The sequence below is a fragment of the Leptinotarsa decemlineata genome, unplaced genomic scaffold (genome assembly GCF_025532065.1).
Source record: "Leptinotarsa decemlineata unplaced genomic scaffold, Ldec_3_MD MMD2_tig00026299_RagTag_RagTag, whole genome shotgun sequence".
Classification (NCBI taxonomy): Eukaryota; Metazoa; Arthropoda; class Insecta; order Coleoptera; family Chrysomelidae; genus Leptinotarsa; species Leptinotarsa decemlineata.
This window is the reverse complement of record NW_027412676.1, coordinates 10286136-10310556: the sequence shown is the minus strand read 5'-3', so window position 1 is coordinate 10310556 and position 24421 is coordinate 10286136. Positions and strand designations below refer to the sequence as shown.

At 32.9% G+C, this 24421-nt stretch overlaps 2 protein-coding genes across 5 annotated transcripts in view; both read right to left on the bottom strand.

Annotated features, from left to right (window-relative positions):
- The window catches only part of PRL-1 (protein-tyrosine phosphatase 4A family member PRL-1), a 71789-nt gene extending 66566 nt beyond the window's left edge, over positions 1-5223 (bottom strand). Inside the window, exons 1-2 of one of the 4 annotated variants that reach the window (XM_023159695.2) lie at positions 5041-5223; positions 4915-4984 (exon numbers count right to left, since the gene is read on the bottom strand). In XM_023159695.2, the coding sequence (XP_023015463.1) occupies positions 4915-4944 (30 nt within the window). In that variant the 5' untranslated portion in view covers positions 4945-4984; positions 5041-5223. Of the gene's footprint in view, positions 1-156; positions 296-4914; positions 4991-5040 lie in introns of those variants that run through there. The other 3 variants (XM_074180576.1, XM_023159694.2, XM_023159700.2) reach the window with 3 other exon arrangements.
- A 4198-nt stretch (positions 5224-9421) lies between these two features.
- LOC111504969 (probable multidrug resistance-associated protein lethal(2)03659) overlaps positions 9422-24421 on the bottom strand; it is a 57930-nt gene continuing 42930 nt past the window's right edge. The window contains exons 6-12 of the mRNA XM_023159692.2: positions 21729-22053; positions 21524-21674; positions 21227-21457; positions 19318-19785; positions 16311-16626; positions 12660-12828; positions 9422-9588 (exon numbers count right to left, since the gene is read on the bottom strand). Of these exons, the coding sequence (XP_023015460.2) occupies positions 9562-9588; positions 12660-12828; positions 16311-16626; positions 19318-19785; positions 21227-21457; positions 21524-21674; positions 21729-22053 (1687 nt within the window). The 3' untranslated portion in view covers positions 9422-9561. The remainder of the gene's footprint in view (positions 9589-12659; positions 12829-16310; positions 16627-19317; positions 19786-21226; positions 21458-21523; positions 21675-21728; positions 22054-24421) is intronic.

Sequence of the window (24421 nt, the reverse complement as noted above, 5' to 3'; positions counted from 1 at the left end):
ATGTTAATAGTCACAGAAATATATTTCAATTGATCTGACAACACTGCATTCGAATTCCATCTTCAATGGTTTACCTGTTTCTACCTACACCGAGTTTTGTACTCTTGTCAAACCCAAAAGCTTAGTCAGATAAAGGTGCCCGAAAACGTGACTAACCTTTATTACTTCCTTTCACCTTTCCGAAACGGAGAGTTCAAAGTAACGTGAAAAACTACATTACAATTGTACGAATGCACACTATAACACGTCAACTGTCAACTCATGCTAATAAAGGAATTTCGATAAGGTTGGCTCATGAAAGTAATCTATATAGATTTGTGGTTGTCGACATTGCTTTGAAAATTGATTTCTTGAAGTGATCTCGATAACACTAATGAATCTTTTTTTTACTAAGTGAGCTGTGCAACAATTAGCAAATACAAAATGACAACATTTATTTAACCAGTTCTTGCACTCGGCTACACCGTACTTACTAAGAGCCAACTAGTGCAAAAGACCTGTTGGGAAAGGAAGGTTTTTGTTTTCTACTTCTCTATCTTTAAACAAAAAAAAGATGCGGGAATCTTCTAAAGCAAGAAAAAAAGCAGTCAATTTTAAAATTAACTATATACAAAAGATGCGTAGATCATGAATAAAAGTAACTTTCAGGCACAAACCGGAAGAAAAAGCCTTCTTGAAACATCTTTTATTCATTTACTTTGAGTAATAAATTTTTCCACCATTATGATAAAGAAAATTAGTTAGCATTTGGAATATTTCCAACAAATGATTACTCGCAGGTATCTAATAGAGAAGATGAAGAGTGATGAAAATTCAACAAACTATTAAAAAAAAATTCTAAAGCAGGTTTTTTTTGAGAAACATATAAAAACCACCAGGTAACTCTGCAAAACTCTCCCAAATAATACATTCAGATATTGATATAATACAAAGAAATTTAAAATTATCATTGAATAAACTTTACAAAATAGAGAAATTTTGTTTAAACTTTCCGTCCATGAAAAACATATCCAAGTTTAAAAGTTCCTTTCTTGATGTGATCTTTATTAAATATACAACAAATTCAAATTCCTGTAACTAACAAGTCAGTGAAAACATTGGAATGGGGTTGGTTGAGACACTTATTTATCTGACCTGTACACATTTTTTTATATGACCACCTGAAATAGCTACATATGATATTTTAAAGTTATAATGGTGATAAATCAGACAGGCTCGTGTGCTTATTGAGTTTGTCTAAATAAAATTTATTGGGAAAATCTACCTGATTGATTTTTTTTGTTGAAATGTTCGGTCGTATAAAAAATGTTTTATTTGAAACCAAATAGTGTTAAGATACATAAACAGTTTCAATAATTCTTAAAGCTTTAGATACAAAATATGTACCTTGTCGAGTTGTATCCATAACAAGCTTACAAGAACTTCATGGGCACATGCTGGCCGCGAGGAGAGAACTTTCATTTTGGGTTTATAAAAATGAAAAGATTTTTACCTAGTTGCCCTTTGTCCCCAGAATTCTAGGTAGCGGACGGATCCTGGTCCACAGGTATGTAAATCCATCCAAAATGGCTTTGGTGATCACTGTGGCATATATATAAACTTGGGTTTGTCTAACCTTTCATTTATCTCAAAATCAATAATTTGAGGGCGAGTATGAATGACGTCGCTTCCCTCTCTTTTTCTCGCGCGTCTACAGGTGGCAGCAAACAAACTTTCTAATGGATGGGACATTGCTTCCTTCTAGTTATTTTTTTCCCTCGAATGAATATCTACATATGTATCTTATTTGCAAACGAATATGCATCAATATTCGCAGTTTTCTGTTGAGCTAGTCAATGGCAAACAAATGTGTATATCGAAAAAAAATTGAACTGGTTATTTTGAGTATGTGCCACACGATCCGTAGTATCAGCAATAACAAATAAAAATATAATTTTACCACTGAACGGTAGTTTCTACAATAGAAATCATAAAAGTATAATATTTTTTCATTATCAAAGAATGTAATCAGTCTCAAGTCACAAATTCGAAATAAAAAATACGTCACTATTTTATTATTGAAATTTTTTCTCAGAAGTCAATGAAAATAGTTAAAATTTGACCCCAATTAATTGTTTTAGGGTTACTCATTTCTCTGCAACAATCAGTTAGGTATTAATGCTCTGCTGAATTTAGAAATTTGTTAGATATAGGAGAAAAAAGATCCACAACTATTAAGAGTACTTTTTCAATAATATTTTAAAGTCGTTTTAAGTTTATCAGAAGCTCAATTAACCGAACAACCAAAGCAAATAATTGTCGAAGATATGTTTTTTCTTGTTCATTTTTATTCATAAGATCTAAAGGCCTACATTGTCGTAATTGTTTTCATTCCACATGCAATTTTGCGTCTGCGCAAGCGCGAATGCAAGGCAATGTTCCACAGTAATTTCAAGACTATTGCAAGCAAATAGAACAGGCTCTAATTTTATTGCACTGCATGCCTATTGATTTACCAAAAATAACAAAAACAGCAAAAATGTTATTTGACTGTAGTCTAAGCAGTCACCTAACTCATCTAATTCTAACCAGAATAAACCAAGTCGAAATCATTGCTACGCAACACATGTTACTTCATTTACTTTCTTTCTAACCACAGAATTTATTTTTGAAAACTTGAAAAATAATGACGTTTATCAATATTGCAAGATTAACAAATATTATCAAAACCTACATTGAAATGATCTTCACAAAAATATATTTTATCATATTGTGTATGAATAATTTCCGCAGGATAGTTGCAACCAGATTTGTAGCAGAACCTCTCCTTCACCTTCACAAGTGCGGAGCTTAAGCATGAAACGAACCTCCGCATTCGCCTCTATATTGTAGTCCTTTCTCAGTGAGTCACCACGCAATGCTTACAAAACTTAAACCTCACTCGTTATTACCATGAAGTATGAAAATTATAGTCTTAATAGTTTAATATTTTAAATATTTCAAACTATAATACTCGTAGGTACGTAAGCATAATTTTGAACACTATATCAAAAATAATTATTATCCCTAATGCTTTTAATTAAATGAATGAAATATACATTTATCACAATTTGGTTATTTCCTTTCAAAAACATAAAGCCTTTTGGAATTTCGTTGTCGATTACAGCTGACAATTCTAAGTATACTTCGGACAAATCCGAGAAAAGACTTTTTGTTTCGAATCGAACTGAAATTTATGAAAAATATTTTTTTATTAATGTCGGAACTATCAGTAGCCTAATAAAATGAGTTAAAAACTTTATGTTTTTTGATATAAAATTATCTACAAATAAAGGTCTTGTACTTTTTTTCGTAGAAGCCTTCATTTTTCAATAATCCCATATTCAATTTGTAATTTGCAACTGGCCACAATTTTTGATTCTGTTCAATGCCTAAATTCAATAAATGACACTCAACAAAGTAACAATCATGTTTTTCTAGAATTATCACAATTATTTAACTTGTTTACTTCGCTTACTATGCACGCTAACTGACCTTCTCTCTGCAACTTCATGTGCTTGAATAGGCAGAGCAAAGTTTCTGGAGCAAAGTTTCTCTTATATATCCTTCCTCGACCTTCACTACTTCTCAATCATTATCACATTCACTAGTTTGCCAGGATCACTTGGAAGCTGGCGCCGAAGATATATCTGGCGATTACCAGGAAAAATCTACGCTTAACAGTAGGATTTCTGACTGGCCAGTGTCAACTAAGGAAATACCTCCATAATATGGAGCTAGTGGACACACCTCTATGCTGGATGTGTGAACAGGAAGATGAGACTGTCAGGCATGCCTATGCTAGTGCCCGAAGTTATCGTCAATAAGAGAGTGTGTTTTTGGCGAGTCTTGGACTACAGCTGCCGATATAAAGGAGATGTCTCCAAGTAACCTGTCCACCTTCCTGGAAAGGACAGGATGGGCGATGGCCTAGGAGGACAACTCCTCGGGAAGATGTACAATGGGTCACATGTGGCCTAAGTGCTGTGGGCTTATACTCACCCTCCCTACTCTACAGATGCAGATAGGACCGGATTCATAACAATGTAATTAAAGAATTCATTCTATTCGAAAAGTATCTGGAGAAGGTAGTAATAGAGTTGTCAAATGACGAAAAAGAATCATTAACAATTTTGAATCACATGTCATTTTATAGTAGTTTTGATTGTTTCTAAGAACACATTATTCATATAGATTGTAATATTTTGGATTTTTGAAAGTTTTTTTGCAGTCTCAAAATTTTATCGAATTATTATATTATGAATACTCTGACCCGTTACTTAATGATAATTAATAACACTCTCCATGATGATAATTATAGAATTTTCTTAATAAATTAAATAGCTTTAATGAAATTTATAGTGGAAATTCTATAAGTATTATCATTGATAGAATTATTTAATGGTCACTTGCTTCACAAATATTCAAAAATGGGTGTGCACATATTTTGTACAACTTTATAAGTTATTTGCTGAACCTTCATCTTTTGAACCATATTTCTACATCAGTAACAAACAGATTACACACAACCAGCTACAACTGTAAATGTATATACATTATGCACTTAGTTAACTTTAATCCTTTATCTGCTTTTTAATTAGAATATTCCCATTGGTGGTTCATATTTTTTGAAGTATGCCTTTCAGATCTCTATGGGCACAATCTGTACTATACAAAGTTTAAGTTAAATGTGGATCTTGTGGCAGGTAGCATTCAGAGGATAGTTTCGGAATATGACTCAATAGAACAAATGAATAATAAAAGAATCCAAATGAAATTATAAATTCCATAACAAGAAAAACTGTGTCATCAGGTTGATGCAGCATGACACCCTGTATAAGTTAACTTGAACTAGATTTTTTGTGGTCACCTAAATTCTATCAATACTAGTCTCACCTTCAGCTGGACGTTTGGTGTCATTTTCATTCGTATAATTCAGCATGCGTTGCTGTTCACTTCCTTGGTTCTTTTCCTACAGAAATGAAAGACAAAATATGGCAAATAAATTGAGGTTATGTTTACCTGCAAATCTGGGAAACTACATTCGTCAAAACACAGCGTCCCCTCTGGACTCACCACAATCAAATTGCTCACACAAGGTAACTGGTTGATGTAACCATTTTCTGGAAACCGTGAGAAACGGTATACCAACTTTTCGAGTTAAATAACATCTGCGGCAACTAGTAACAATAACTAGTTATTTATTAGTCAAACCCTCAAACGCAAGTCTGTGGTCTGTTTTGGGATATTCTTCACAAATTCAAAGATTTCTTCATCTTAGCATTTCAGCAATCCTCCTTTCTCGTATAACTTTTGTTTCCGAACAATAGAGGCCGCTGCCTTAACTAATAAAATGCTAATATCATTGTATATAGACTAGTGTATAGTTAATTAGTCTATATACAAAGCTAATGTCATTTCTAAGGATTTAAATCCTTAGAAAATTGTTCGAAATGAGAAAATATTCCTTTGGATAAAGACCATGCTTTGGACCTTGAATTTAAGGTTCAACTATTATTTTTTGTTTATTTCTAGTCCTATTTGATACACTGAACCATACTGTGTTGGTCAAATTTCTCTTTTAACATCATGTTGTTCAAAAACAGAACTCAACATTTTATTGGGAATGAAAATGAAAACAAGTCGGCACACCAAAATTAAATTTTTATAGTTTAGTGTAGAAAGTTTCAACTCTCTTTTCTTCATTATGATCTCCTTCCACGTAGTAACGGCTACATCCATCAATTTAGTTCAATAAAGTGTTTATTATGTGAATACTAGGTAAAAAAGGTGATAAATATGAAGTATATAGTTTTTATTTGAATTTAAATAATATTTATATAGAATATTACAGGATATAAAATTATACATTTCACTGTCATCAAAGACAGACCTACATGTGCACAATTCTTGCTATTGAACATCCTGCATGCTTCATTCTTTGCCCTTCCATAATCAGTTGGATTCAAAGGTGGAGGAAAATTAATGCTAGCTTTTGAATGGTACCTATCGATTTATATGGAGTTCAAATGCCTCTGTTATCAGAGGAAGGTTCTTAATTTCTGGAGAAATGTTCTTAGTTAACAAAACGTTGTATCAAACATCTGCCATGTTTTGAACTTCTTTCATGTAGCTACAGCAATGTGCTATGAAGCTTGAGCACACTTCTATACATTATTGCATTGAAGATTCTTCACAACTTAAATCAACTTCCAATTACAAAAAATTGTAAAGTGGTATCACAGTCATTTCGATAATGTACATACATACTGCTAACAATAAATTTTCTTGGGCTCCTAGATTATGAACTGTTACCGCTATGTCTAAGAGATCTGTTAGACAATAATGTCAGTGTCATCAAATAAAATCTTGTTATTGCTTGCTGTACACCTTGACCGACAAATAGCCTGCTGTTATAATGTCTGCTTTTTCTTGCCTACTTCTGGGCAAGGAATCATAATGCCAGGAGTTTGTAATTCAGTTGGATTTTATCAGTACCAGTAATGACCAACTTGGTTGTTAGCTGTGATTTAAGGCATGAATGGATCAATATACTGTTGGTACTTTATTGAATTGTCTTTTTGATCCCGTTGCCCTCTTCAGACAGTACTTGAAGTTCCTATGAAATACATCGAATGTCTTTCTTTTGATTATTTCCTCTAAACCGATAAAAAGATGAAAAAATTGAATGCTAGGCCACTGAAACAGAATTTTATAGCAATAAAATGCTTCTTTCCAACAGAGATAAAACTGACAGCCTTGAAATGAAATATAGGTGTAATTATTCTTAATTTATATATAACTCCTGGGCCTATACACATAATTCTCATGATCAATCACTATCACTGTCTAAATTGAGTTGGACCAATGGAATCATACATTCAAATATGATTGTATAATCTTTGCATAGATGATTTTACAGAAATTCACAGGAATAATTTGATATTACCTATGATTATGACAGTAACTAACCCTAACTCTACTGAGACAACTCAAATGAATATATAAACTCAGATATACAATGAAGACGTACAGGACCGAAAGGAAAAATGAATTGCTACACTTCACTGACTCACATAACCTCACGAAAATAAGACAAAAAACCTTCAATTGAAACTCCTCCTGCAATACCAACAATTTATGTATGATATCCAGAAATCTCAAGATCATAATCGAAACTTATTCGTATTATTAAGACATTTTCAATTCGAATTGAAACGTCATTCTAAATTTCAAAGAGATCGAAAAGAATATGTGATGTATTGGTGATGCATCTAGCCGTATCAAGTAGGTCGGCTATTGTTGAAAAATAAGACTCAGTCATTTTCATACCTACTCAGTTCATATATTCGAACATTGTACTTTCCAACAAATATTCTTGCTGAAACTTCTCGTTACTAAAGTATTAAAATTTATTTAATTTGAGGATTGATAGGAATTTTTTTATATTGATGCATTCAGCCAAGAATATTTCAGGAAATAATCTTTACGAATACCACTCAATCTAACAATTTTCACAGATAAATGTCCATTTTTCTCAACTCAAAACTTTATTTTTGAGAAATAGCATTTATTGATAAAATTTTGAGGTCCCATGGTATTACTATTGATAACTTCTGAATTTACCATGGTTTTACAAAGTGTAAAATGAGATGAAATGTTCAGTATGAGCAGATAATTTTTGGATGACAAAAATACTATATATTTAATGGATCTGACTCATCAAGGAACTCTATGGAAACAGATAAGAATAATTATAACAGTAGTACTTGCAGTATACTGGGCAACAATTTGTTAGACTTTTCTTGTAGAAGGTTAGTTTAACACAAATACCACACATATGTAGATTTCACAATAACCTCACATGGATCTCGTCAATCTTGGGAACAGGAAAAAGTCACAGGGGGGCAAATTTGGTGAATACGGTGGCTGGGGCATGATTATGGTGTCGTTTTTGGCCAAAAAATTACAAATAAGCAATGACGAGTGAGCAGGTACTCATATATCAAAAAGTATTAAAATTCTAGATCCCAGTTACTTCTAATAACAGAGACACCCGAAAATCGTATTTCCTCGTTGACTTCAACCTAATATTCTAATCTAACAGTTCCTGAAATATATGGTCAACCAAAAATTCAGAAGTCCGTCAAGACAGTGAAACTAATAGTTTCCTCCATAAGTTTCCTCACTTATAAAATTGCTAAATGGCTAATTAAAGAGTTTGTTGTTAATTCACATGAATTCATAGAGTGTCAATTAATGTATCTTCGTTTCCGAGGGTTCCTATACCAAAAACTATTTGATATTTGAGAGATCTTCTGGGGGTCAGTGGTCCCAATGAAAAAATAATCAAAGACTACTTGCAACTAACAAAAACCTGCATGGAACAGAATTGCTTCCAGTTCAACCACCATTTCTACAGACAACACTAAGGCACTACGAAATCCACTGTTCCCATTTGTAGCTGATATGTTAATGAAAAGATTTGAATTGGAAGCACAAGAGGAGTTGGAGTATTTTTCAGACTTTTTGACACCAAGAAATCCAAAGTACAGGATTTTGTTTCAAATTTCAACAACAGATTCCAAAATAATGAGTTTACATATAAAATTGAAGACGGGGAGTTACCATTCTTGAAAGTCTTAATGATTAGAAGTAACCAAGGTCTAGAAATTGATGTCTATTGAAAGAATACCAGGACTCTTAGATGAATCTACAATTTCTCAAATAATTCCCAAACTATGCTATTTATGAGAAAAATGTTGTTTTTTATAATCTCTTCAAGATGAATAAAGCTAGTTCTGGAACTAATCTCTACATTTTCAGTCTATCCAGATTTAACAGGATTTTTTTTTCTAAAATAATATGACCTTGGGAAAAGTATACAGATATTTTTGTAGAACTCAGTATCTGCAGAATTGATCAATACAAAATTTTGATAAAACCACTCATTCTTATTCAGTTGTATTTTATTACTCACTCATTGATTAATGGTTGTAAAGATAGAGGAAATTACTGAAACCTAATTAAGTTTTCACATATATTACTTTTCACAAACTACACCGGAAGCGATTTGATATCCACAAACTTTATTTTCAAAAATATGACATGTTTCGCCATCACTACAGTAGCTTTTTGGTAGTGAATAACATACTATAAACTAATTCTTCACTCTAACTTTTATATATCCCACGTTAGTTAAAGGATTAGCGAAACATGTCGTGATATTTTTGAAAATAAAATTTGTTAAGATCAAATTGTTTCTGGTGTAGTTTGTGAAACTACTATGGATATTCATCTAGTAACGGCGAGTCAATCAGAAAAATAAGGAAAAGTATATTACTTTTCGTAGGAACTTATTTAAAATTGATAATGCAATTCACATCTTTATTAAAAAAATATGTAATCTTCAATTTCACTTTATTTAAATCATAGAAAATACTGGAGTAAATAATAAGGGTACATATTCTATCAAATCACAGTCTAAATGGCATAGAGATATAATGGAATTGTATTCTATTGATTCAAGTGTGGAAACTTTCTTTATTCGTTTTTCTTCTTCAAATAATTCTGAAACAGAAAACAAAATTGATTAAAGAAATCATTAATTCTCCGCTCTGTTATTAGTGGAAATGAAAGTTTCAAATTTGATGTTATAATAAAGGGTGATCTTCAACCATGGTCAGATGATTTGTTATCATTTATTCCAAAGAAATAGGGCCCAAACAAATTGATTGGAAATATATGATTGTCAAATCAATAACGAGATGAAAGATAGAAAAAGAGGCTGGATGGACAACATACATTGTCAATTGCACAAATGCTATGTGGAGCATAGCAGGCTACTGGCTGATACTCAAACTCACAGCATTCTGGGAATAATCTTCAACTTAATGCCTCCAACTGTTAACTACGACCTGCTTCATACTATCCTAATCCTAAGTAGAGAGAATTGAATCTTCTGAGAGGAGGAAATACCAAGAGCAGACCAGGACAGAGATATCAATCTGCCTAGGGACCTATGCAAACATATTTCAAATGGAAATCTAATTCATTGACTTGTACTTTGGAAGGACTTGGCTGTTACCAAGCAACGTCCAAGTTAGTAGAGAATTGCTGAAAAAGTCTTTACCCAATAGACAGACGCAACAAATTGTGACCTGAGATCCTAGTTTGGTCTGAATTCCTGGCTTCACTGGCCTGGAATGTGATGAAACTGCTCTCTTCCAAGCAGTTTAATCAGATTAGAAGCTATTATTGGCATTGCTTTAGGCTTTGCTAAACACCAAATATCTGCACTGCAAGAAGAGTTCCAAACTTCTGGTGAAATCTACTAGGATTGTCCCATTCCAATGCATTCATACATCCTTCAAATTATGTTGCCAAACAATCTTTAGATTTCAGCGGAAATGATCTACATTGTCTAATACGCCTACTCTCAAGGTCTCTCAATCCTTTCTTTGTTTGGAAAATGATGAAACAACACATATACTGTGTAAAGAAATATCGAGATAATTTTCCAGAAACTATATTTCCTACTTTTTGTATACATGTATTCTAGTCTATTCTCTCTATCAAGAACCATCTCCTAGGCTATCTCAAAATATTTAATATCATATATATAGGGTATATAATCAATATCACCAGCTGGTCATTTTTCTACATTCTGTGTCTGTATCTTCGCGGAATGAGTCAAGTTTTCTGAGTTTGGCAGGATTTCACTCTTGCCATCTGACATGGACTTATTTGGTCGAATTGGAATTCGTGTGATCACAACAAATTCTCATGAGTTGTCAAATAGACCCACTCACTTTGGACCTCCCTATCTAGCTATCTACCCACCGTTCATAAATAATAACAGAATTTCAATATCAACAAAGACCAGGATTATGTTACAAATAATAAATGACTACACTGCCAGTTAACACGTGCATATTTTTTTACTTTAAGGATTCTTTACAAAAAAAGTACACACCCACACAATATTTGTTGAAGTAAAAGAAAATGTAAAAATGAAAGTGTGGTGTATGAATGGCTCCCATTGATTCACATTGTGACAAAACTTTGATGTTTGAATCAGCCAAAAAATTACGTTAATGGAGAAGTTTCATGATGTTATCATCATATTTAACTCAATGGAATTAAAATATAAATTGAAACTGAGAAATCGGCGAAAACATTTTTGGAATCCATCAATAAATGACTGAGAAATGGATTGATAATATTTACATTTCCTAGCGTGGAACAAGTGTGGTCTCTTACTACCTGCTGACGTCTTTGGACCCAGCCGAGATCGTCACATCATGAAAGTCTAATAATTTCCAAGTCGCACTGCGGCTCTCGCGCTGTTTGTAGTTAGTTTCCGCAAAGCTCCCTCTTTTGTTATTTAGAGGTAGTATAGTTTCCATTTCATCATAATGAAAATTATCACCCTCAACCATTTCAAAATATCGAAATGAGCATAGTTGACTTGAAGTCGACGGTACTTCTGTTATTAGGTTTGCATAAAATTGTATCGGTACTTCTGTTAATAGGTTTGCATAAAATTGTATATATCTTTTTTTATATGCTCCTTGTTCTTATTCTGCCTCTCATTGCTCAAGTTTAAAACTAGTCTCATCCTGCATGTTGTCTCGGTAATCATTTTGGCTTTTTTTGAGCATTCCTCTATGTGCAACCATATTTTATTTTATTTATTTTATTTTATATGGTTTTATAATGCTTATTTAAGCTATTCATCTTATTGCTAATGTGCAAATCGTACTATTTAATCTTATCACTTGTGAAATGTTATCTCTTTCTTATTCTAATTTTAATGATAATGAATGTGATTAATGAACAAGTAATAAATATGATTAAAATGAAATAAGTTGAACAGTGTATATGATGATGTTCCAAAAGAATTATAAAAAAAAATATCTCAAATCATAGCTTCTATACAGTTTCAGAGACTCTATTTCATGTTCGAAGTTACACTTTTGCATAACATCGGTCATGCACATCACATATTCACCCTCAGTTATATTTTTTTCAGTTTCTTATATTTTTATAAACAAATACTGATTTTACTTATTTACATTCCACTATTTGAAAAACTGAAAAGAGAACTTGATGAAAATCACTATGTAAACGCAAGCGAGACATGAGGGTAACCACCTATTGGTGTGATAGCTAAGTTAGTTTGACAAGTTTTTTATGTATGTATATCTGATGGAACAATCTGACGAAAAAAAAAGGATAATAGAAATAGATACTGTTCAATGGGTTTGACCAAGTACTTTCGACGAAAAAATTTATGAGGGCATACATTGGCTTTCCATTTCAATGTTTCCCCAACTAGTTCATATTTAACTAGATTTTCTGTACCATTGTCAACCTGTAAAGAGCACAGCGATATTTAATTTGGCTTATCAACTATTCCATGCATCACTATTTCAAGTAAACAAGTGCTTAGAAGTTGTGATTCGTGATGATTCAATTTACATGTATATACTTACTCGTTATATGATTAAAAAACTATTACAGAAAATGCTACTGATTATTTTTATCCTGCATCATATCAAATTTGAAACTATCTTTTCCACTTGAAACACGCCATGTGGGAAGCGATCAAATAACAAATCATCAGTTAAAAATATTACCTCTTCTGCAATACTTTCCAAATGCTTTGATGTTGAATATCCAGTTGCCTCAACGAGGCTGCGTAAAACTCCATTTTCATTTTGCAATAAAATGTAGGGGTGATCATATTCCTCCACAGTGCCTGCGTTCATCACCAATATTTTATCAGAGTCCATAACTGTATGTAATCTGAAATAAAAGATTTAATATGGATAGAATTTGAAGTTTAAATATTTTTTTTCTAGGAGTACAAGACATACAGGAATATCTGCTGTAGACTTCCATCTTTTTGAAAATGGAAAACACTCTACCATATATAGAGTTGGTATCAATGATGATGAAGCCGAATTTAGTGTCTTAAATAAAACCATCGAAGATACCTTCACCTTGTCGTGGTTGTGGGGCTTGTGAGTTTTTATGAACCTAAAAGCCATGCCAGTGGTAACATAGCTACCAGCAGGGTCTCACATACCCAAAGAGTCGAGAGGGAGAAGCAGGACTAACAAAGGTACCAAATGCCCAAGCCAAGGTGGAAGGTGATGTGTCAATGGTGACTGAACAAAGTGAGACCAAAGCCAGTGACGAGACTTAGGGGTCAGGTACATTACGACCCCGTCGTCGAGTCATGTAACTTCAGTTTCAATTAGTTCTTGAAAATGGCAGAAGCCAAAACGTCGAACAAAAGAAAACTACAGGCGTGGTTCAACCCGGACTACAGTATACCAAATTACTGACTGAGGAAACCTATCTGAACACACTATACAGGGTGTAACTGAATAAGTGTAAAACATTTAAGGAGGTGATTCCTCATCGAAAAAAAGATAGGATTTTTCATACAAAGAAACTTCATTGGAGCATCCCTTGTTAATATACAGCCCCTTAAAGGGGGTACATAAAATTTGCATAACAATTTTTTTCACAAGCACTGAAAAAGTTACAATATTGAAATTAACCTGACGTTTTGTACTACCAAAAAGACACTTAGCCAGAAATTTATTTGGTTTACCCCATGGTTGTAAGGGGTGGAAAACGCAACCCCTAAAATTTATTTCCAATGTAACTTTTTGTCTTATTATTCGTTTACCGTTTAAAAATCTATTTCCGATAGCCTGTTTCATTCTAAACAAAAAATGTCTCTTGGGTTTTTTGCCCAAAATAAACCAGTTCGCAATAAAAAATTATTTTTCGAACAACTACAGAGATACATCGTCATAAATGCAAACTGGATTTATTGTTATTTTGTAGTTAGTACCTGCATTAAACGATTAAAGGGTAATAAACAAAACTAAATTATTAATAACAAAACACACAACATGTAGAAATCATAGTAAATGTTCAATATGTCTACCTTCAGACATTACGCATGCGTCTAGACTTCGGCACATTGAGCCACGTATTCGCTCAAATATTCCTGGAGTCTCTCTGATTACCCTGCACGCATCAATGATGCAGTTTCTTAAATCCTCTACATCGCGAACAGGAGTACGATAAACCAAATGCTGTAAATAGCCCCAAATAGAGAAATCGAGATGATTGCGATCCGGGGATCGAGCGGGCCAGTTCTGTGGTCCTCTTCGACCTATCCACTGATTTGCATATGTTCTAGTTAAATGCTGACATGCTACTTGACTAAAATGGACGGGAGCCCCATCATGCATAAAAACATATCCCTTCTGACGCCCAAAGGAACTTCCTCCAGCAGTACTGGATGCACTTCTCTTAAAAATTGAACGTATGCCTCACCATTTAATCGAGGAGGTAGAAAATGAGGCCCAATTAAATCATCCCCAATAACTCCGAGCCACACGTTAAGAGAAAACTGTTCTTGATGGTTAGTTTCGACAATATCGTGAGGGTTTTCATCAGCCCATATGTGGTAATTATGAAAATTAATAATCTTGTCCCGAGAAAAATTGCACAATTCAAGACGGTTCGGAAAGTTTCGCGGTAACAGTGCCTGTACTCGTTGCAGATGGTAAGGGTATAAGAGTTGTTCCTTTAAAATTTAAAATACCATCATATGATCAACATTTAGCTGGAAAGCAATCTTTCTAGTACTGGTAGTAGGTTGTTCTTCAGTCAAATTAAGTACTGCTTCCTCAAGCTGTGGTGTTCGTACTTCTCGATGGCGACCACAATCCTGCGTTCTTTTGTCGAATGAACCATATTCTCGTAATCGTTGATGAAGTCGAGCAAATATTCTATGTGAAGGATGCTGCCGTTGAGGATACATTTCGGCATATCTTCTAGAAGCTTCTAACCCATTCCCCTGCGACAGAGCGTAAACGTAATGCATATCAGCCATTTCCTCATTTGTGTATGCCATTTTAATAACAAGTGAATTATCAAAGTAACAAATTAAGAACAGAACAACGACACACAATTAGTATCAATTCAATTTCTAAAATTCACAAACTGACAAGCGTCATACCAATTTAATTATCACTATCGCTAATAGCGACCTACTAGATAGATTAGTTTCGTATTTTCGCATTTATGACGATGTATCTCTGTAGTTGTTCATAAAATAATTTTTTGCTGTGAACTGGTTTATTTTGGGCAAAAAACCTGAAGAGACATTTTTTGTTTAGAATGAAACAGGTTATCAGAAATAAATTTTTAAATGGAAAACAAATAATAAGACAAAAAGTTACATTGGAAATACATTTTAGGGGTTGCGTTTTCCACCCCTTACAACCATGGGATAAACCAAATAAATTTCTGGCTAAGTGTCTTTTTGGTAGTACAAAACGTCAGGTTAATTTCAATATTGCAACTTTTTTAGTGCTTGTGAAAAAAATTGTTATACAAAATTAATGTACCCCCTTTAAGGGGCTGTATCTTAACAAGGGATGCTCCAATGAAATTTCTTTATATGAAAGATGCTATCTTTTTTTCAATGAGGAATCACCTCCTTAAATGTTTTACACTTATTTAGTTACACCCTGTATATATAAGAGAAGAGACACTTCAGGGATGGACTAGTTTATTTCTTCAACTTAGAGGTTGCAAGATGCAAAATAATTTTTTCGGGAAATTTATAGCATCAGCGTCAACAATAATAAAATAAAACGACATTTTTTAATTTACTCCTGTCTAAAAAGAAAGCACGCCATTGGACTTATTTGTTTTGAGTGATTCAATACTGCACAGTTTTTGAAAATCGACTATAGTTTGTACAGGTCGTTTATTGGATGTTTGTCCTATGCTCCTAAACATATTTCAAGCTATCCATAAATTGCTTATCTAAGTACTTCACATTCGCATAACGACAGTCATGGCATTGACAAATAAAGTTGTGAGGTTTTTCGCCATTGTCTCGAGTCATTTTAATTAACTTAAGAACATATGTACTTATGATGCACTGTTTGGAACCTTTGGTGTAGTAGTGAATATTACTGGAGTTTTTTCCCCAACACCAAATCGTTATTTTTAACACCTCGACACATGTTTCGATTACCAAGTGATCATCTTCAAGAGGAAAAGGCGTTTAATCTTCCTCGATCACCAAGTGATCATCTTCAAGAGGAAAAGGAGTTTAATCTTCCTCTTGAAGATGATCACTCGGTGATCAAAACACATGTTGAGGTGTTAAAAATAATGATTTGGTGTTGGGAAGAAAAACTCCAGTAATATTCATTTAAGAACATATGTTAATATTGATTACTCACCTATGTGCAATTGTGAAAACCGAACAATCAACGAACTTTTCTCTCAACGTATTCTGGATGAGTGCATCGGTATGAGGATCAACATTGGCAGTAGCTTCATCTAGAACCAATATTTTATTGTTTCTGATGATTGCTCTAGCTAAACAGACCAGTTGCCTCTGACCGACGCTGAAGTTGGTGCCACCTTCGGATACTTTTGTATTCAGACCGGCTGGAAGTTCAGCTATTTCTTCCTTCAATTCAACTTGATCTAGTGCATCCCATAATACGTCGTCAGAGTATTGGTCGAATGGATCCAGGTTTTTCCTCATCGAACCTTAGAAAATAAATAATTCAATAGATTTTTTATGGTTTCAATTTATTTACAAATGAACAATGATTAAATAATTCTATTTCCACAGGTGATTATAGTTCGAGAATTCATTATGAACGTTTGTATAAAAACATCCACTGAATGTAAAAATCAGTTGTAGCCCTTGAACAATTAATGCCACACATTTGTCATTTGTTAAATATTCCGTCAGTTTCATCTAGTATCTAGTTCATTCAACGTGATCTTGGGAATTGAGTTGTAGGGGAACACGGATTTTTTGTCGAAATTTTTAGTATAATCAACATTATTCTTGGCTTTTCTTTAGTATGATCAAATTCATTCATTCAACTAATACTGGTTGATCACCAAAAATCATACCAGTAACACTTATCTAAAATTAATAAAGTGCAATTCAAACAATGAAGATGATCGACTTGGAAAAAAGTTTTGAATGAATTCATCCTAGTTTCCAGTGAAGTCACTCTAAAATTTTTGCTTTGCATTATCAAATTCTCAAATTTCCTATTCAGGATATATTTCCAAAATTATTAATCTTGAATTAAGAGGATCAAGTAACCAAAATCGTAGGTTGCATTGAAAAGTTCTGATATCAAAACATAAAAATTACGAAACAACGTTTTAGTAATCCAGCATATTATTCTTCAGATAGCTACAAGGCAAAATGTTGGATAAAATCTGAAACACTGCTCCCACACCATATTGATGATTTGTTGAGAAAAGTGTTGTAGTTCTGGTGTGTGGGAGCAGTGTTAGTTTTGAAATAATCCTATGCCAGAGGTTCCATCTCTACCTTTCAACTGGGAAAAATCTTACAGCACCATCTTGACAAGATGATCATGGTATTCCATCTTTTATAGAAACGAATATATAAAGACTCTATTAAAATATACTCCTGCACATAATGCATTTGCAACACTCGAGAAACTTGCAAACCAAAACCTCTAATGCAAGTTAATTACAAGGTAAATTCTTATATTTTCGAAAACATGATCTCTAATAACCTCTAGCAGGGTGGAGCCCGGATGAAATGATTCTTCTAATCCGCCTCCGCATATTTTTTTAACGGAGTTTTATTTATGAAGGAGCATGTCATTTCGCGCAGTAAAACAGCAAAACGGCAACACTTTTATTGAATCTAATTAGTCACTAACTAGAGTAGAATTATTTTTATTATCACCTTTCTTACAATCTCATATGATTCGAATAGTGAATATACATATTTCCAATCAAGATTTTTGAGAACGGAAAAGAATTACTTTCGAAAAGTGATTGTAGTAGTGAAATGTTCATATTTGTGGTAATATTTATGGTAGACCCAATAATGCAGCATTTTCTATATAAAAAAGTTGTTTATTAACCAGTTTGCCGCAGTTAGTACTACCATTAGAATTTGTTTACATATATAGTTTATTTTTGAATTGAGTTTCTTTTAAATATGGTATATGTCATCCAAAAGTGGGTCAGATGCTCATACTGAACATTCTTGTGAACTAATTCGGATAATTAGTATCATAAAATATTTCTCACAGTATACGTTTTCTAAACCTCGTTAAATTAAAAAAAAAATGGAAATTTATCCTTATGACAATGATGTTTCATGATGTATAATTTATAATATTGAAAGGGATCTTTAGTATTACTGTTTTCAACTTATAATGCCTTTTAAAGTGATATGTTTTTATCAACAATGCTTTTTCACAATGTTCTAACCGTATTAGGAAAATGGTTATAGAAAAATTTATAATTCAGACCAATTTTAAAAAAGGGAGAGTATGATTTTTATTCAACTATTTTAATTTCTACAAACAAATTATATTTTGAACATACTTGAATGCAACTGGACGATATTTGATAAAAATCTATATCAAAAGCAAGATTGAAATGTGGGTGACTGATGTAAATGAAATTTCAACCCCCTTCATACACTACATTGTGTAACAATCCTGTGAATAATATCTGATAAAATTCCATAACGAATGTTTGTAGTACGAACTGAATAGGAAAAAGTGTTTTTTGTATAATTCAATGTTCATATGAAAGTAGTTGTTTCGAAAGTACTTTTTCTTTCATGTAATTCAATGTTTATATGAAAGAAGTTGTTTTGAGAGAGCTTTTGCTTTTAGTTTGTGTCTGAAAGTTACGTCTTCGTATCATTTACACATCTCTGTAAAGAGTTTATTTTGAAGTTATTTGCTTTCTTTTTTTATTTGAAAGTTTACCAGGTTTCAAGGAAAATAATGTAGAATTTCCTTGAAATTTTGTCAAGTATATTGGGGATTGATTTTTTCACATTTTAGAAAATTATACTAGATGTAGATGAGAGTATCAATTACCTGAGCTTATTTATATGAAAAAAATGTTTGATCAATATTCTTTTACTGAAAAATAATTTCACTTCCATCTGCCGAAACATTTCCAGATTCTCTATACACTAAATATAATATTACTTTGATGTGAAACATTTCAAAGAAAAGATTCAGATTTTCTTTTCATCCAAAATTTTCACAAACTAACTGAACTCAAATTTAGAATACTCTGGACCAATGAAATAAATTAATAACAGTATCCATGATAATAATTTATACAGTATAAAACGCGTTTTGAATAAATGTCATAGTGTGAAAATTGTTGAATTATTATCATGGATAATTCAACAGAAACCACCTTAAATACCTGAAAACAAAACTGGTTCTTGTGGGATAATTGCTATCTGCGACCTAACTTGATCCAAAGGCATCTTGGTGGTGTCTACATCATCTATCTTTATAGAACCCTCTACAGGATATAGCTGAAACAGAGCTGTAATTGTTGACGACTTTCCTGCACCAGTTCGCCCTACTATTCCAATTTTTTCTTTTGGCTTAATTATGAAATTTAAATTTTTGAGGACGGGAGGATCAGCTTCACTATATTTCAAGTACACATTCTTGAATTCAATTTGACCCTTTTCTGGCCAATTTTTGGGTAGGTCTTTGATTTCTGCTCTTTCGGGTTCACTTTCTAGTTTTGTGTATTCCAATATTCGTTCCACTGATGTCATGTTGTTTTCCATTTCACTCCATTGTCTCATACCCCATTGTAGAGAACCGATTAGGCCTATATACTGCGTGATTACCAGACCCAAGTCACCTCCGTGGATAGCTGTAAAATTGAATACTTGGGGTGAATTCTGAACAAACTTGCACCTAAATAATATTTAAAAATAGTTCTACTTTACATTTTCACTTTACACATGTATGGTCGGCTGGACACAAGTTTAATTACTGGTCATTACCGACCATTTAAAAAATCTTCCGTTCGAAACTTGAAAAAATATGATTGAATATTGATATTGAGTAACATATAATTTTACTTATTGAAGTATATATCTATTTAAACAAATTTTTTCAAATTAATTCAGTATTTTTTTATTGAATTTTATTATCTTAATGTAAATTTTGATAGTTTTATAATAAATCGAATTTTGCCCACTATTTGTTTTCATTTTAATTAATTTTAGATTGCCTGAATATCTTGTCGAAAGGTTGTGTTGGTCACCATTGATTTTGAAAATCAGATTTGAATGTTTGAGCTAATTTTTGACCAAATGAATGAAGGTACATAATTTTAATTCATGTAAGGATGACAAATCTATCAGTTTTTTTGATTTATACAAGTTGATTGTATGCTCCTTGTAGTTTGACTTGAATATACACCTTATAATTTTGTACTGAAGCTTTTCAATTGATTTCAATAAGAAATTTGTTGCCATTCCCCATACTGATATCAGATATTGAATTTTGAAATATACGAATGAAAAATAAATAATTTTAAGGTATTTTAGAGATACAACATTTCTTATTTTGAATAAAATTCCAATTATGGCAGCTTTTTTTCTTCTTATTATTTCAATATATTGTCTCCATGATACATTTTCATCTAGATCTATAAAAAGATCAAGAAATTTAGCACTAGGAGAGTATTTAATATTTTCATTATGGAATTTGATTGGATCTTTTGAACCAATTGATATAGACTTTTTTGATATAGACATATATTAAGATTTCTGAAAATTCAGTGAGATTTTATGGCATTGAAGCCTTAAAAAATATTCGATCAAGGTATTTTGAAATACTGTTCCTTACAGTACCTGACATATATATTTTCTGAACTAATATTTCGCCCATGTAGTACCTAAAACCTCTTTATGAGTGGAATTCATGAATTCTTTGTATACATTTTTCATTTATCTACAGCTCTTTAAGGAGCCCAAAGCTTGTTTTTTGTGTACTGATTAGATCTGATTATTCCTTTTAAACAAAAAACGATTTCTCCTAGAATGAAATACAATACAACAATAGATTAATTTTCCGTAAAAAAATTAGGGATTGAACAATTATTACATTGCTGTACTCATAACAGAATGACATTCAAAATTTACTTTAAAATCGGAAACTTTGAGTGGCTGAAAACATTGGCAAAAATAATTCATAATATATGTTGGAACGTGAGTTCCAATGAACTCACTTTTGTATATCAATTATAATCATGAGATGATAAACCTCGATTGTGTCTTCAGACATAAAATAATATATTAACTAACCTTCACCGAAGAGTAAAAGAAAGAAAGTGGCGACTGCAATGAAGGTTATACAAATCAAGTCCAGCCAAAGACCAAAGCATCTGCTTGAGGCCATATACAAAAACCATGCGGAACTGTGCATATCTTGATAATTATCGAACTCTTTTACGAGCATATCCTGCGCAGCAAACGCTCTTATGGTGCCCAAACCATGTATTGTTGCTGTCATATGGCTGAAAATGGGACTTTTGGCTGCAAAAGAAAATTTCTTACGATTTTGGGATAAACTCCTGAAGAAATCAATTTTTCACAACTCACTTATTGCCTCGATCCTCTTCACAGCTCTACTTGTCTCTATGTAAACTACTCTTATGAAGTAGAACAGGATAATTAAAAATAACGAGGGCAGCAACAGCCAGGCATTCACGATGGACGATAAAACAATTACCCCAAGAAGTAGAAGAAAAATCTGAAAACTTACAACTTTCATAATATGTCTTGATTATACCTTGTTTTAAATTACCTCCATGACATCTAGGATAACAGATGGAATATACTCATCGACAGTTCCTAAATCTTTCGAAAATCTATTCAGGATTCTTCCTGATGGGTTGTTGTTGTAGAATCGCATAGTGGCCTTTATTATTCTCGAGAATATGTAGTCGTGTAAGTTTCTTGAAGCCACAGAAAAAAATACCATGAAAAAGATGGATTTAATTAATGCAATGGCTATTGTTCCTACAGTGATTGCAGAATAGTAGTATATGATTGAATCACGGTCTAAGGTTTCATTGGCATTGGTTTGATTTTTGGCAACTTTCTCTGCGAAATCTTGTTCCAGATTCACCCTAGAATTGATATTTTGGCAATTATTTGACACCTGTAATCTTACTGATAACACACCAAAAATGTATTAGTAATGTTATGAAATACTTCAGAATAACAAACACTTCTACATATGACATGGATCTACATAGGTCGTTATGATAACTATAGATTCAGCATTGCAAAAAGTGCATCTTTCAGTTTTATCTGTGAATTAGTTGAAGTTTATATTCACATTAATAATCCCAAGAAATTATAATACTCACCTACAGGGTTTATTAAATAATCAGAACTTCGCCTATTATAGTTTGAAAACTAAATATTGCAAAGTAAATTTGTTAGAAAATGGTGAAGGTGAGAGAAAGTGCGAGAGAGAGTGAGAAAGAGAAAATATCAAGTTTTTTTCTATATTTGATAAGTTGTACTTTGGTTAATTTGAAGGAATTTTGCATATACACCAACATTCCGAGTATGTTCCGAATTGTATTCTTGGTAACAGAAATATGAGGACGGATTCTTGAAAAGCGGGCCACACCATAAATGTACAATCAAAATTGTCAGGAAAATATGACAAAAAATTTCCAACAAAGAACCTGTTCAATCTAGTAGAGAGAACAAGAATGGTAAAATGGGTGTCATGAAAATGTGGGTGGGAAATCGCAGCGGACCCATATAAGGATATGCAGTGGTTTCTGGAGACTTTTAAGACGTGGATAAATTAGATGGCTTTTAAACAACCAGAGTTTAGATTATATAACACAGGAAATACTGATCGGAAAAAATAATCATGGTTCATTATACTAATGAAATTTTTTGGCCAATTCACTTCAAGTTGGTTGAGTCATTTCTTAATGCTAAGTGGACTATTAATCGAATATTGATGTTTTTAGATGAACAAAGCTATGAAGGAGCACGCTTCATTTTTCTCAAATTTCGAGTTTTTCTTGAAATCCTCACATTTTTCACATTTCGTGTTTTGAGCTCAAAGAAAAACAAAATTGTCTTCACTTTATTTATTACCTCTAAGGATTGTGTTTAACAGATTCAGACCACAGTTTATTCATAATATTTATTTATAAGTGATACTCGTATAGTATTAGGTTATTTTAAACATTTTGTCCGTTTTAATGTCATGTATTTTTGTAGGTTCGTATCTCAATAAATATTTATTTTACTGTGTCGTGCTATATACTGATTGATAGAGAATTTTGTACTCTATAGAATGATGCTGTTCATTTTTTCCAATTTTTCATTTTTTGACTCTTTTCGGCTCATTACTGTATGGTGTAGTTAGGCGATTTTTGGCCAATTTTCTCTACGAATATGTTACCCAATCAGCTCGAGAAATTTACCAGGCATTTGGCAATGATAGTGTTAATAAACGCACTGTTCAAAGTTGGTTAGCGAAATTTCGTTCAGGAGATTTTAGCCTCGAAGATGAGCCCCGAAGTTGTCGACCTACAGTAATCCAGGCCGTGGATTTGAAGACCCTGGTGGAGACTCATCACAATCGGTGCGTGGGATGGTTCAAAATATATTGAAAAGTCAAAACTCGAAAAGTGGGTGCCCCACGGTTTAAACGATCAACAGAATAGTCACGTTTCGAGGTCTGTTTGTCTTCACTTTTGTGCGACCAAAACGATCCTTTTTTTAATCGAATCGTCACGTGTGATTAAAAAATGTATCATCTACGACACGAGGAGACGTTCAGGACAATGGTTGGAGCCACTCAGGCACTTCCCAAAGGCGAAAACCCACCAAAAAAGACCATAGTTACTGTATGGTTGTAACTTTCTGCAACCGGATTACAGCAGAGTTCTATTTGAGGAATTGAGAAAATATAACGAACACTGAGTCAGCAACAGCCGGCACTGGTCAACAGAAGAGTTCCGATTCTGTTCCACGACAACGCCCGTCACCGTCTGAATATTAAACTAATTGATCGTCGAAGTTTTGCCTCACCCACCATACTCCCCAGACCTCTCACCAACCGATTACCATTAAGTTTTTGGGTGTTTACATTGATGAATGGCTGAACTGGTCACAACATATAGAGGAAATCTCTTCGAAGCTTGGAAAAGTGTCCTATGGACTGAGAATAATCAGTAAACATCTAGAAAAGCAAGCAGCTTTATCTTTTTACTCTGCAAATTTTGAATCTGTCATGAGATACGGAATAATTTTTTGGGGATCCAATAAGAATACAAATAAAATATTTGTTTTACAAAAAAGAGTTATGAGAATAATCAATTACAAACATTATAAGGACTCTTGTCGAAAAGTTTTTAAGAATAATATCAGGACTGTATATGCTTTGTATATTTTTGAATGTTTGATGTATTTGTTTAAAAATAGAGAACTTTTTATTCTAAATGCTACAGAACACGAATA